Source organism: Syngnathus leptorhynchus, chromosome 8, assembly GCF_054491065.1.
Source record: "Syngnathus leptorhynchus isolate UIUO chromosome 8, UIUO_Slep, whole genome shotgun sequence".
NCBI classification, from domain to species: Eukaryota; Metazoa; Chordata; class Actinopteri; order Syngnathiformes; family Syngnathidae; genus Syngnathus; species Syngnathus leptorhynchus.
In genome coordinates this window covers 346,982-362,165 of record NC_141202.1, presented here as the reverse complement: position 1 = coordinate 362,165, position 15,184 = coordinate 346,982, and the positions used below count along the sequence as shown (strand labels likewise).

General features: G+C 47.0%; 1 protein-coding gene across 1 annotated transcript; it reads left to right on the top strand.

Annotated features, from left to right (window-relative positions):
* The first annotated feature begins 2,038 nt into the window (after positions 1–2,038).
* Positions 2,039–8,260, top strand: LOC147051512 (basic helix-loop-helix transcription factor scleraxis-like). The gene is made up of 3 exons (XM_085918810.1): positions 2,039–2,421; positions 2,488–2,704; positions 8,222–8,260. Exons 1-3 carry the CDS (start codon positions 2,039–2,041, stop codon positions 8,258–8,260), a joined length of 639 nt encoding a protein of 212 aa, XP_085774936.1.
* Positions 8,261–15,184: the final 6,924 nt, after the last annotated feature.

The window sequence follows — 15,184 nt, the reverse complement described above, 5'->3', positions numbered from 1 at the left end:
GGCCAAATCTGAACAACTCAATTGAAATAATTGTGAAAAAAACAATCGCAGGAGTAGCGTGGTTCCCCAAAGTCAGTGGCCCATCAGCAATTCTTCTACTACTACCGTAAATAGCTCTCTTGAAACAATATCGATGTAGGTTCATCAATGGATTGACCATTTGGGATGCTGACTGTAACGTGACGGAACTCGGACCCATTATGCATTGTGCTATTGGTTTTCAACAGTGACTTGCTGTTGCCAATTTACACAAAAGAAGCAGACCTGCAAATGACACTTGGGTTTTCACCACTGGACAGGACTACTGAGGACGGGGAAGAAGCCAGAAATTGTACAAGAAAGAGGCAACCATTTGCAGTGATCGCCGAGACACTGATTCATTTCAATAAATGCTAGGAATCAAAAAGATTGGTCTCTTTTGCATCATTTCGAGAGCCTGCATCAGAAGGTCTCCACTTGTGTATATACACACACATATATAGACAGAGCGAGAAGTCTTCTCATATCACGGCTTTTACTAGCCATTGCTGGATAATTATCCAGTTCCCGGCTTCAGCCACAAGCCACAACCGACCCACCGACGGACGGACGGACGGACGGATGGCCGGCATCCAGTTCTGCGGCTGCTGCTGGCCGCCAAGCCCGCTGCTGTCCAGAGACATAAACAACACCGAGAGAGAGAGAGAGAGAGAGGGAGGGAGGGAGGGAGGGAGGGAGGGAGGAAAAGATGATACAGGGAAAGGCAAACTCTGTGCCTGTCAATAAAGTGCATAGGCAACATTTTTGGAATAAGTTCCACTTCTGCATATTGCTTTGGAGTGAGTGTCGTTAGCAAGCGTGGAAAAAGTGCTCGGTTGACACTGAGCGCTTGCTTCAAATTTGCCTTGTCACTAATTGATCTCCGACAATCTTTTGCCAACCGCAGTGGTACACGCTGTCTCTTAATAGGTTGATAGCATCCGATTTCAAAGACTCAAGCGTACCTTGGGGCTTTCTGGAACCTTGGTAGATGAACGCTTGACAATGGATGGATGGAAGCCTGGCAGGCAGGTAGGCAGGTAGGGTTAGCAAGCAAAGGCAGCATCAAGGTTCCAAGGAAATCAACAATCCAGTGAAGGTAACTCTGTACGGGTGAGTTTTCCCGAGTCCGGTTAGAATGAGTTCTTAATGCTTTGGAAAGGGCTTTTAAAGAGCTGTGTGACCACCAGGTCCATTTCTGCCACAGTGATTCTGCAGGTGGGCCTTATGAGGTTAAAGGTAACCGGCAGCCATCTTGGCTCCAAGGTACTTCAAAATAAGACTCAGAATAATAGTATCATCAAATTATATATATGTATATAATGTACATACATATATATATATATATGTATATATATGTCTATGTATCCTAAGAACAGAGAGCAACGCTGCTGGTTTTAAAGGGTGGAATCCCCCCTAAAGCCTCTGGTGGGCTGCCAAAATAAACTGCCTATGGTTTGCCTCTTGCCTCCGGTCTCTCTGGCCTACTTGTGGACGGCAGCAGAGGAACCCGTGCCTCTCGGAAGGAGGAGCAGGGGAGTCTTTCGGCCCTCCCACCGGCTATAAACCCCGAGGCAGACGGAAACACTCAGACGGCAGGCGCACGTGGAGCACAGCGGCAAAGACACACAGACACAGCCAGCCAGCCAGCCAAAGAGAGAGAGAGAAACAAAGTGCTGCCACGGGCGCCGGGTGAGTCATCTTTCGACTTGAGACCCAAGCCACCAAATTGACTTTGAGGTCACTTGAAGCAAATCGACAAGGCACGAGTGGAGACTCGAGTTTTGCCATTGTCACTCCACTTTTTTCCAGAGGATTTAAGTCAGTGACTAAATTGATTCTTGGGATGTGAAGAGAGCAAGCAGAGAGGATCCCGGAAGCCGCGGCCGGCCACCTGTTGCACTTTTAGCATCCGTCGCTCGTCGCTGTTGGAAAGCCAAATCATCTGGCCCTTTATTTGTAGCCAATCTCCAGGGAGCGAGCGGCACTTGCGGCAGGCACGGCGGCGCCGGCATTCAAGATGACCTTTGCCATGCTGCGCACGGCATCTCCCGCAGGCCGCTTCTTGTACGGCGACATCGCTCTCCTCTCCGAAGACGACGACGACAGCTCGGGCTCGGGCTCGGAGGAGCGCTCGGGCAATTCGGCGGCCTATCGCCTGTCGTCCTCGTCGCCCGCCGCCTTTCACATCAAGATGAGCAGGAAGAGAAAGCTGTGCATGGGAGCGTCCGGCGCGGCGGCCGTGGAAGCCGTCCTGGGGAGGTTGGGCCCTCCGGGCTCGTGTCCCCCCACCGAAATCCGGCAGAGGACGGCGGCCAACGCTCGCGAGCGGGATCGAACCAATTCCGTCAACACGGCCTTCACGGCGCTCCGCACGCTCATTCCCACCGAACCCGCCGACAGGTACGCCCGAGCTCAAAGCCTTGCATTTGATGATAGATTTCATCAACCATTTGCCCTTTTGACTAGGAAACTGTCAAAGATCGAGACGCTTCGCTTGGCCAGCAGCTACATCAGTCATCTGGGGAACGTTTTGCTCCTGGGCGAGGGCCTTCACGACGGACAGCCCTGCCACGCTCCGTCGCCGCCGTTCTTCCACGTCAACTCGTCCCCGGGCCGAGGATCCGACCAATCGGGCCAGCCTAAGCACATCTGCACCTTCTGCCTCAGCAACCAGAGAAAAATGGTGAGCTGACAAAAAAATAAAATACGGAGCGTCCGTTGAAGCCAAATGAGGCTTTTTGAAAGGCACCCACGTGTCAAACGTACGGTCACCACGTTTGAGGTCGTTCCCCGCTTTCAAGCTGATGCCAGATCAATAACTGAGCCTATCAAGCCCATTGGTCCGGACATTCAAAGCACAAACTGGAGTCAATGGCTTCGGGGTCTTACTTTCAGTCAGGCGGGACGGTGGTGCTTTCCAGAACCACCGCACAAACCCTAAATTCAAGGTCATTCACCGTTCGGAATTTCTTTTTTTTGGGAAAGGCTGCGCGGCATCTCGTTGCTTAGAGCAATGAACCATTCAGACTTCAACACAAAAACAAAGAGCGTCACTTGCGGCCAGGCCAAAAGTCGACGGAAAATATCGCCCCCGTTTGTACATGGAAAGTGATGGAGAGGTAGGTAGGTCGGTAGGTAGATAGGTGATCTCCAGTCCAGCCAGCGCAGTCCTTGATCATTCAGCGGGATTTATGATGAAAGAGTTGTGAAAGACAATACTCTCCTTACTGTCGAAAGCGGCTCAGGGCTCCACCAGCTCAACTGGTTTGGAGAACAGCAGTCAACTAGACCTAACTGCATTGGAATTTTTCTTTTCAAATATCCCACTTGACTGTCAGCTTTCCAAAAAAGCCGTTATTTGTTTCAAATGCATTTATAGTTAAGGATGGTGTTGCGTAAAACATCGCTTGAGCTCCAGCCTTGCGCTTTCCTTTCATTTGCACGTGCCTACTCGTGCCCTTCCCTGGCTCCCTGGGTTTCATTTGATCAGCCTTAGGTCAGTAGGAGCTGGGTAATACTATCTGCTGCTGTCAACCGGCTGCTGCTGCTGATGCATGATGAACGTGGAACTGCACGCTGGGTAGAAAACTTTTTGGAGACTCGTGTGTCTCCTGAGCGTCGGCCTCAGCTCGGTTTTTCTGTTTCCTATTAGCGTTTTGTATGCTTAACGTGCACTCTGCGTGTGTGTCTGTGTGTGTGTGTGCAGGCAGGCAGGCAGGGCACACGCCTTTTGTATGGTGGCTTTGTGAATGTCAAGATAATTACTGACAATCAGGGCAGAGGTTATTTTTTGATGGCCATTTATTGGTGAGTTAGTTCAATGGCAGGATGAATTAAAAACGACACAAATGATCACTAGACCTGTGTTGGAGTGCTGCATGGATCAATTCAATTTTGATCTATAGGACTGATTGAGATTTTATCTTTTTTTTTCTTAACACATTTGCAGTTTGTCCGCTTCGATCGGAGACAGTAAATAACGGCGGTTGTAGTAATAAATGTAAAAAGAGATTTGATTAGTGCCACCCATGGACATGATTGAGGATAAATATTTGGAAGATGAATGAAGGTTTGTCTTTGAGGAGGCTCTATGCTTTGACTGCAATTACCGTCATGTCATGTCTGCAATTCTTATTTACTACAAGTGATGCATGTGTGTGATTGAGCCCGGAACACGGGGCAAGTCAAGGATCTCTTTGCGCGAGTGTCGTTGATGATGACCGGTGTGTATTTGATGACGCCGCCGCCGCCGCCGCTGAAATTTAGTGGCGAGCGCGCGCACGCACGCACGTCTGGAAGTCATTGGTGGTGCAGAGCAAAGCAACAAATGAGCTAATTGTTCTGAAAATGATTTGTCCCGCCCGCCCGCCCGCGCTCAAGAGTGTTTAATTCAGCTGCTGCTATTAGAAACACATTGACGTTAAGCTTTGATGGTGACGTTAAAGAAGGCTGGAAAGAGCTCTGTTCAAAATAAAGAAAAAAAGAAACTCACACAGGGCAGTGGGCACACTGTGGGTGCGGCACGCAACACACTTGATCAAAAGCATGTCATTCCAAGTCTCCTGCTTTTTCTTCCAGAGCAGAGCAGAGCAGAGCTTTTGGAGACATTCTATATGATGAGGCCTGCATGGCGACGGCCCTTTCAACACGTCCTAACTAATGGCGTGCAGGAAGTTGTGGAAACAGACATGGGGAGGGAGAGCCAGAGAGAAAACAACGCAGAGAAATTGCCATGGACTCGGTGGGATAATCAGCCTGCCATTTGAGTTTTTTTCAACTTTGCTTCTTTATGGAGCATACGTCTAACTGCACGGACAGCACTAATGATTGTGGTTTTTACACTCCTTTGGTTATTAGTCCCTTTTGGGTGGAAAAAAGCATGACATCACGTGAAAGTCGACATTTCAAGGTCATAGATGAAAAGTAAATGATCCTCATTTGTTGATACTGTTGCCTGGAATTTGCAGTGATGCTAATGAGGTGCATCCAAGGGAGCTAATATAGGAGGGCTGGGCATATGTACATTCTTGCCCACCGCTGGCTGGCAAATGCGCCAAACCTGCTGTGCTGTGCTGGGCTGTGCTGGGCTGTGCTGGGCTGTGGTGGACCTGCCTGGCTGCCTGCGTGGCTGCCTGCCTGCGTGGCTGCCTGCCTGCGTGGCTGCCTGCCTGCCTGCCTGCCTGCGTGGCTGCCTGCCTGCGTGGCTGCCTGCGTGGCTGTCTGCCTGCCTGCCTGCCTGCCTGCACAGATGGAAGCAGTTAAAGGCCAATTGAACAGAAACAGATGAAGTTGGGTCATATAACTAACAAAATCTATTAGTAAAACGATCATTTTGTTGTCACTCGCCCTCAAGGGGTTCACGGTTGAGTTTTTTTGTACCTATAACCTCCAAACAACGGCGGGACACCAGTTAGCACGTCCGTCAGTCCGTCCGTCCGTCCGTCCGTCTGTCCGTCCGCCTCACAGCGCAGTTGTTGTGGGTTGAATTCTGGCTCTGGCCTTCCTTCCTGAGTGTGGAGAGATGATATGAGTCATATGATAGTGACTATGTGTGATAAACATTGAATTCAAAACGAATGATGACATCACCTAAAAGTGTGGTGGATTCAAGCCCCGGGGGCCTTTTTCCCAAGCCACGCTTATTTGCAAAGCGTAGACTGAGGTCTGCTATGTTCACTTTTGATGAGGACCTTCCTTCCAGCACACGAGCGCCTAATCTGCTGTCAAACGTTTATGGAGGCAATTACAGTGTGTGTGCTTGTGTGTGAGACACCCCAGGTGCTAGTTTTTCTTTTTTTTCTGTACTATCCACCACTCTCAGAACTAAAAGCAGTTTCTATGTCATGCTTGAATACCGATCTCCATATATGATTTTGAGAGAAATGTCATTTTCCAAGTTTCCTCTCTTTCTGCCGCCAGGAGCTAAATGAGATGTTTGCATTTGAAACACTGGGAAATAGAGCCAGAACACGGAAAATCCACAAAAAGCCCGAGGCTGGAGTTTCACAGAAAAACAAGATCCACCTTCAATTGATAAACAAATGTTTTCTGTCGTCACCCACCGGAAGTGGTGCTCAAACAATCCTATGCGCTGATGTCATCATATTGTATCTGGAGGAAACGTCATCATATTAGCGTCAAATGGGAAGCTTGACAGAGAGAGAGAGAGAGAGAGATGAATGTCGTGTGACTTTGAGATTGTTTTGACTGCCCAGTCAGCCTTAAAGATCTCCTGCCCCTGTTTTGACTGAGCGAGTGGCACCCACGAGTCAAAGTGATGGTGCACAAAGTGGAGGAGCGTAGCATCCGCGTGCCAACTTTCCCACTCGCTGCCCGTAATGTTTGAAGTCATCGAGTCCAGCTAGCAACTTATTTGGTCATTGAAATGGAGCCACACACACACACACACACACACACACACACACACACACACACACACACACACACACACACACACACACACACACACACACACACACACACACACACACACACACACACACACACACACACACACACACACACACACACACCTCCCCATGACGCAGTGAATTTCTCCAAGCCAATCAGTCAAGACGTATTTCCATGCTGGCGAGCTAGAATATGCAGACGTGTCACTTGTCTTTCAAAAATGTTGACTGGGATTTCTTTTCCATTTTGAACTCACTTTTTAAGCTTCATTAGTGGGATTTATTAAAAAGTACTGACTTCAAAGTCTGCTCCATTTATAGAATACAACAACAACAAAAATCAACTTTACCAATGAATGAGGATATCAAATACCCGCACCAAATGAATCTGGAATTGTAGCAACTGTCCTAAAACATACAACGATCGGTATTAAAAAAAGAAAGAAAGTTGAGCCAGCTAACAAATTTGTGCTTCAAGAAATACAATTGTATTTTGGAGTGCCACAATACCAAATGTATCTTCACCATATACGTATTAACAAAGCCGTCTCACCGAGAGGCACCTGAAAGAAAGATTTCTTAGTGAGTGGGAGGGAGGGAGGGAGGGAGGGAGGGAGGACAAATTCCATCATCTCACCCCCTCATTCGTACCTAACGTTCCGCCACCGTCCAAGATGACACCTCCACCTTTTGTAGAGTCTAGAAGGAAATGGGGAACAGGTGTTGCTTGGGCTGCTGAGTGGGAAGCCAGGCGATTGGCTCAAAGCCAGCCAGGAGAAGCTCTTTTTCATCTTTCACCTCACCTGAGAGTTTAGAGCTAGAGAGAGTTTAGTTGTCAGCTCTGACCCCGCTACTACTACTTGAGTGCACTTGGAGCCTAATTAAATGAGGTTTCTTTGGACACCATTTCATATCTTTTGTGGGCTGTGAGTTCATCTAGGAAACATCAGGCCTGAAAAAAAAAAAAAACAATAAAGCAAGCAGGGATGATGTGTTGCGTATCACTCAGTAGTCCGGTTGCCGAAATCCCCCGAGCCTTACTTTTTGGTTTCATAGTAGCCGAGGAGGGAAGGAGGGAGGGAAAAAGTGATGTTATTTTCCTGGCCAGATAGAGAAGAGGTCCAGCCAGCCAGCCAGCCAGCCAGCCAGCCAGCAGAGCCAGCAGCCAGCAGCCAGCCAGCAGCCAGCCAGCCAGCCAGCCAGCAAATCAAGAGCGCGCTGCTCTGATACCACAGATAAATACTTTGCTGTCAAATGCCAGCTCGTGATGTCACACATTCAATTCTACGTCCAGTATGTCTGTTTGCCATTTCAATTCTGCGCTCAAAAGTACAAGCTTAAAACAGAGATAACATTTCTACGTTTGAATTTCGACCAACAAACCAAAGGTTTTCACTATTTCTTGACAGCCAACCAGTGGTGGCGCTCTTTATTTGTGAAGATTACAATTTGTTATCCTCAAGTAAGCATAGCTGGTGCACATTCAGAAATGTCCAAATGATCACTGATGATCATCAATCATTTTACGTAGATACAATTTCCAATGACATCCGATTTCAAAAGACGCGAAACTTATTGTGCTCCTACTTTTGGACCAAGTTTTCTTCCTTGATATTGAATCCCATTGTGTCTGAGATGGGTGCATTTTCAAATACTTGAATTTTCTCATATTCTAGCGAAAGAAATGGGAGTTAAGAAGGTCCCGCACATCGCAAAAGTGCATGCGTGATTCCACGTTTTGTTTTCAACATGTAGTATTTGATTGATCTGAGAGTTGTTTTCTCTTGCAGAACAAAGACAGAGACAGAAAGACGGCCATCCGAAGTTAACAAGCCAATCAAGAAAAGGCCCACCAGCTCAGTCATTTATTGGTTTTCAATGCAGTAACTTGAGGACTTTTTTTTTTCTTTTTTTTTCAAGTACTGCAGCACACATTTCACAGCGTGTTTGTCTAACTTTTTGCTCGAAAGGAACTTTTGGGGTGTTTTCACTTTGGGGAAGATTTTTTGGATTTGATTTGATTTGATTTTTTCCTCCCCCAAACTCTCTTTGACGTGCATATAAAAGCCACGAAGAGCCTTTCATTGTGGGACTTTATTAGGTTATTTGCAAAGAGCCCTTAAGAGCCTTTGGCACATGATCACAAAAACACACCAATCCATGAAAGACAAATTTGTATCCATCAAAAGCTGTGTAAACTGTAATATAAATGTATATTTATGTGACATAACATTCTATATGAAACAATGTTATTTAACAAGCATATCAAAATATTGCCTTTTGTTGATGACATGACATGCTGGAACTCTTTTTTTTTTTTCTGAGAATATATTTTTGTGTCGTGCTGGAAAATAACTCCATGCTCAATAAATTGTTTTGTACCCACCCACGAGCACATTGATATTTTGTTGCCGCAAATTTGATTGAAAACTAGCAATCAATATTCATTAAAAAAGCGAGGGAAAGAAGAAAGTATGTATATATATATATATTTTTTTAATTTGACTTGAAATTCTCCGCTTCCTCGCCTTGTGCTTGAGCTTCAATGTGTATGTGGCTCGTCTTTTCTGCTCTTTGGGGGCAGGAAGATCAGAGCTGAGGGACACACAAGGATGGATACAGGATGAGACGGACAGAGGAGCACAGAGGAATGTGAAAATGGGGGATGAATGAATGGATGGATGGATGAGGTGGAATTGAATCTGCAGGTATAGCTTCTTGGACAGACATCTGCCTGTGTCCTCTTCTTTACCTCTCCACATGCTCTTTCTTTTTCTCTCTCTCTCTCTCTCCGCCGCCTCCTCTTTGCCTCTTCCTTCCTTTTCCCCGGAGGGCCACTGGCTTGGTGCTGATGACTTTCCAGGGTGTGGAGCCTCACAACACTTGTTACCTTGTTTTCTTTCTGTCTGTCTGTCTGTCTGTCCTTCTGTCTGCCTATCTCTCTCTCTGTAATTGAATTGAATGATTTATATATTTACATCATGATACTTTCAATGAATGGAATGGCATCGGAGGCCCAAAGCCCGCCAGAAGTATGCGTGAAAGACAGCCCTGATGTCTAGTGCGTACTAATGACTCCTGGTTCACTTGCTCTGACAGTCTGATCTCTCTAACAGGCCGTCTGTCTATCTGTCTGTCTGAGCAGCAGAAGGGGGAAGGAAGGGGGAGCAGTTCCTCCCTCCCTCCCTCCCTCCCTCCCTCCCACACATCGAGCAGATCAGATTCCCCCTACGCCTACGCACGTACATAGACATGCACGCAGATGAAAGTTTGCACGCTGATGAACTTTAAATAAGTGGAGACTTGCGTGAATGTGCCGTCATAGGCGCTGAACAGGATCTGCCTTATAGCTTAGCCGGCTAATGATCTCTGATTTTTACATTGATGAAAACAACGAGGGGGCAGATGGCTCTCGCATATTTCAGTGGGCGCTTTTGGAGCAAGGTGAGCCAACCGGAGGTGGACCCTTGGCTCGGGCTGCTCAACAATCAAATGTTCTCCGAAGAAGATGCCCTCATGGAAATCTGGCCGCTGAGGAAGTCAAAGAGATGCTATATCGGATGGAAAAAGTGCCACGGATCCAAATGATCACATGTTAAAGCGATACGTTGAATCTATAATGCACAATGTAGCTCCTTTTTCTTTTTTTCATCTGACACTCATGGAAGCTTGTCTTTGGAAAAGCCTGTCAATGCACTGAAGCCAGACAGGCAATAAACAGAAATGCAGAATGTCAAAATCGATTTGTTCCCGTATAAACGATCCAGTATTTCAAATGTTTCGCTCACCGTGCTCAGCCCTAGATGCTGTTTCCAAATCAAATTTCCCCTCGGAACAAATGGAAGAGCAGAATCGATCGAATAAGGATGTTGTATTTGGAGGCTCAGGTCGGTTTAACCTTGGCCCCCCGATTCTGAATTCAAAGAATGACAGCGGAGGAGTAAGATGTATGCATGAATGGCAAGCGGGCGGGCGGGCTGGCTGGCAACAGGGATGGATGTTCCTGCTGGAGCATAACTTTGGAGCATCCATTTCCTGCTCTGTGTACTCGACATCCAACTTCCTGCCGTCTCAATAAAGCAAAAAGATATCAAACGTGCGGGAAGGAGGGAAATGCGCCTTTTCGGAGCATTGCTCTTTCTAACTCAAGTGGGATCCGAGCTATGCAAACACCAAAACACACACACACACTCCAGACACACGCGGTCGCTCTCAGCGGGAGTCCAAATGCTCCGAGTGGGAGCCGGGCTGCCGAGGGCCGGCCGAGGGCCGGATGAAAGGAAACACTAAAGCTACAATGAGCCAAAGACAGGTGGCCACTTTGGCCGCTCTTTCCTCTGCAACCCCCCTGATGTGCACACCTGTGAAAGTGCCCAATCCACGACTTCTCCAGCTTTCCCGCACAAATAAAAAGCTTTCTTCTTCTTCTTCTCGTACCTTGAGTAAACAGACAGACATTTCCCCCATTGTGTGTGTGTGTGTGTGTGTTCAGTCAGTTTTGGATTGCAGTCCAGATTTATGCACACATACATTCCTGTTAGTGTTTCTGACTCGTACGCTCATCAATCATCATAGTACGCATTGCAAGATGTCTTGTTCCCATTTTGGTTCTCCACTTGTTAATAATCATTTCATGCAGTCGAGTCTGTGGTTGAAGTTGATTTGGCCAAGAAGTGTAGAAAAAAAAAAAAAAAAAAAGACAAGTTGGTGTTGTCAAGTGAGCCAGTGCCTTGATTCCCCATGCTTTTTTCATTCATTGCTTTTCCACATTCATTAGAATCCTCCAATTGTCCAGACTGGGATTTAATGTCTGTCTGGAAAAGGTGTTCCGGACCAAGTCAAATCCTATTTCGATCCAATCATTACGAACAACGATCGTTTTATTAGCACGTCCGGCTCACAGGTCAGATGGTTGGCTGCCACTCCAAAACGATACAAGTTTACATCTCATTGAAATCAATAAAGGAATGAATGAATGCATAAATCAATCAATAAAAGAGTAAATAAATACATCCATAAATACTGTGACATTTTCACATGTCACAAATTGTACATGAATTAGAATGTACTTTGTAGCTTGTAAATGTAGGTCAGTGCTTGGGCCAGAAGCGCTGAGGAGATCATGCATCTGCATCAAGGCACTCTTGGAAGTTTTTTCTTACTGATGTTTTGTTTGTAGAGACACTCCAAAGCTTGAATAACCTCCAGGCAGGATTCAAACTCATTATTACTGTGTGGTCTAACAATTCGTGGGGCTATCAAACACAACTGTGCAGGTACAGAAGACGTAAGAGAGAGGGAATGGGGAGGATTGCAAGAGGGGCCGAGGCTTCCTTGCTTCCATCGGTAGCAAGTTGCCAGAGAATTTGCCAGGTCCCTCTGCTCTCCACTAAGAGCCTTGCTTTAATGCTGGAAAATTCTCTCTGAGCTGTCAATCACCCAGCTTGAATCAAAACAAAGTATAACATTGCGCGCGCTTTCTCCCTCCCTCACTCCCTCCCACTCGCTCTCCTCTCCCCTGGAGAATCAGAAGGCAAGCTTTTGTCTATGGAACCCGTGAAAATCTCCCCTGCTTTTATGAACAAGGCCCTGGTTTGACCAAAACCCGGGAAAGATCTGGCCACTCTCCACCGTCTTCCATCTGGAAAGCATCAACACCAGCCACCTGGAGCCAAACCTGGGGGGTATTGCAGAAAAGAACTCCAGGTCCGGCAAGCGCTAGACGATGGACTCGGGATTTCCGGGTCAACTGCTCGATCATCTGACGAGCGGCGTGAATGTGGGATTCAGCGAGCGACACAGCGGCTAACGTCCCTGAAATTGGACTGCGCGTAAACAATCGCAACTCGCTTGGTCGAAATGTTCGACGGAGTAAAAACCTTTTCTCGTGGCGGGTGTGTGTGTTTCCAACTTTTCGAGTATTAAGTAGCAAACACGCCTCGAATGATTCCAAAAGCACTCACGGCCATCTCCAAGGTAAAGCATCGGCGGCAGGCAGAGGCGGAAGGAACTAAAGCAAAAGAAAATAAACATGGCTGAGCGAGCTTTCCAATCCAGAAGCCAGTACAGTACGGTTGGAAAACACACCGTAAATCACAGACGGAGGCAAAAAGAAAGAACATTGCCCAGGTGATTTATATCGCCAAATTTTTGTCAACTTCTGTGCCTGCGAGAGAGAAACACTTTGTTTGGTCATGGAGAGCATTTGTGTTGACACACTTCATGGATTGAAAAGCACGTGCTGAGAAATTGCAATGCCTTTTTGCAGCCATGGTTCATTTTTAGTTTGCCTTTCGTTGGGCACTACTTGGTATTTTGTCTGCCACCATTTCACGAGAAGGATTGTGACTTGCAAATAACAGAGGTGGCCAACATCTAATTCTAGCTTATTTGAGCTGAGCACGCCTGAAGTCGGAGTGTGTGAGCTCAAACATGGGTTCTTTCTTTCTTCTTTCTTTTTTTTTCCCCAAATGAAACACCCGCCCCGACATGAGACTAGAAAACAATCTGGAGTCTTAACAAATGTTAATAAGCAAAGATGTCATGAAATGCATGAGGCACAAGTTCCTTCACAGCTTCATTGTGGTCACAAAAGCATTTCATCATCTCACACAACTTAAGGTTTTTATAAGAGGAGAAGGATGGTGCGCTAGCAGCAGGGATGTGCTTGGAAAAATAATAAACAGCCCTTTCTAGGTCACTTTTCAGCACACTGACGGTCATCTCGTATCTCACAGTGTGCTGGAAGCAAGCGTAGGTGTGCGCTGGCTGCGCAACATTTTTCCGTGATGAGGAGAGGAGAGGAGAGGAGAGGACTTCCTCAGGGAGCCTCTTTACTGGCATCGACGTGTGTGTGTGCGTGCGTGCATGTGCGTGTGCGCGTGACCTGCCAGCCTTTACCTGGCTGGCCTTTAGCAATGGAGCTGATCTGCGGTGACTCAGCTCAATGTAATCACAAATTGGGATTTGAGAAAAGCTGAAAATCACTTTGGAGTTTCGGACCAAATGGAATACGGCTGGAGTGTTGCGGAAAGACTTTTCTGTATCCTATTCAGCGTGGAGTCCAAACGTTTCTCTGCGCTGTGATTTGCGTTTGAGTCACCCACCCACCCGCCAAAATAGTCATCAGGAATCCAAAGCATAAAGCAGCCAGCCATGCATCAGCAAATCCATCTGCCAGCCGCTGCTCACGTCCATCACGCGCCACTCTGTTTATTTTGAAAAGCTCGCTTTGCTCTCTGGAAAGATGGAGCAGAATGTACGGATGCGAGGAAGCCCATCTAGTCGACGTGAGGTGGCCCCGCCCCGCCCCGCCCCGCCCCGCCCTGCCGCCCATTTGTACCTCAAGTGGTTATGCTGGAGGTCAGAAAAACAAGGCAAGGTCAGAGTCAGGGCAGATTTTCATGTCATGTAGCCACCAAGAAATCACAGGCCTGTTCTAAAAATAACATACAGTCATGCAGTGATGGGATGGAGTGAAATCCTCCTCACAAAGTATGGATGGATTTCATTGATTGCAGTTTGGCTCTGAGTTTAAAACGATCAAGGTGAAAAACTTGAATTTGCCATTTGACTTGCTTTTCTGTTTGCATCCACTGCGATGTCATTGGATGCCTCGACAGTACCCGAAATCCAAGAGAAAGTAGGCTTGTTGTGGTTTTGCTATTTTCTCCTCATCTGTCCGGCTAAAATCAGCGTATGTTGTATTTCACCGTATATGTGCTTTGATCCTCCCATAGATGGACGCAGGCAGGCAGCCACGCAGGCAGGCAGCCACACAGGCAGCCAGGCAGGCAGGCAGGCAGCCACGCAGCCAGCCACGCAGCCAGGCAGGCAGCCAGGCAGCCAGCCAGGCAGGCAGGCAGTTGTGGAATGGAGCTTCTGCCACTTGTCTTTGTACGCACCATAAAGCAATCCCTTTCTGCTCCTTGTGAAATAGCAGCAGTGATGATGAGGCAGAATGAGAGGAGCCTGCCAACAGAAATAAAGGAGGAGAAAAGGGAGCTCTCAAGTCAAAAGAACAAATAAGGTTGAGCCATCAATCATGCGTGGGCCTCTCTCTACCAAGAACAAATTAGTCCTTCCATAAATGAGATCCTAAATATACGTATTTTCCTCCGCTGTGAAATTGAAAAGAATGGCTCAAATGAAAGTCCATTTAGGCACATTAATGACACTATTCTCTTCCAAATGTTTATGGACACATGTCATAGCTGAAATGTGCTTCAGATGATGTCCATTAGAAGTCCAGTTCCGTGTGTATTTTCTTTCCCCCCCTCTCTGGGGCGGCTGAGGGGCTTCCTTTTGGCCGGCCGAGCGTCAACGCTCTGTAAGCTCCACTTTTTTTATTTGTTTCTTTTGCGCTTTTTCCACTTCGATCCATCCATCCATCTAGTTTCATGCCGGTACCTGTGGCTGGAACCTACAGTAGACAACTCCAAACCGGCTGTCAGTCAACGGCTGGCTATTACGTAAAGCGTCATATTCATCACTTCTGATTTCTCTTACAGTGTCCAAATACAATCGTATACATATCAAGAAAGTGAAAAGACAAAATTGCTCAGTCCGGTCACTAAGCGGAATTGATTCATGAATTGTGTTGTTATTTCAGGATGATGCTGGCAAAGGACAGGGAGACACATCAGTTGTGTGTGTGTCTCAAATGACGCCTAGTTCCAAAACCATTTTGCTTGCTATCAGTATGAAATGCAGTCCAAGATCCACATTGGAATGAGCATCCATTTATCCTTCTG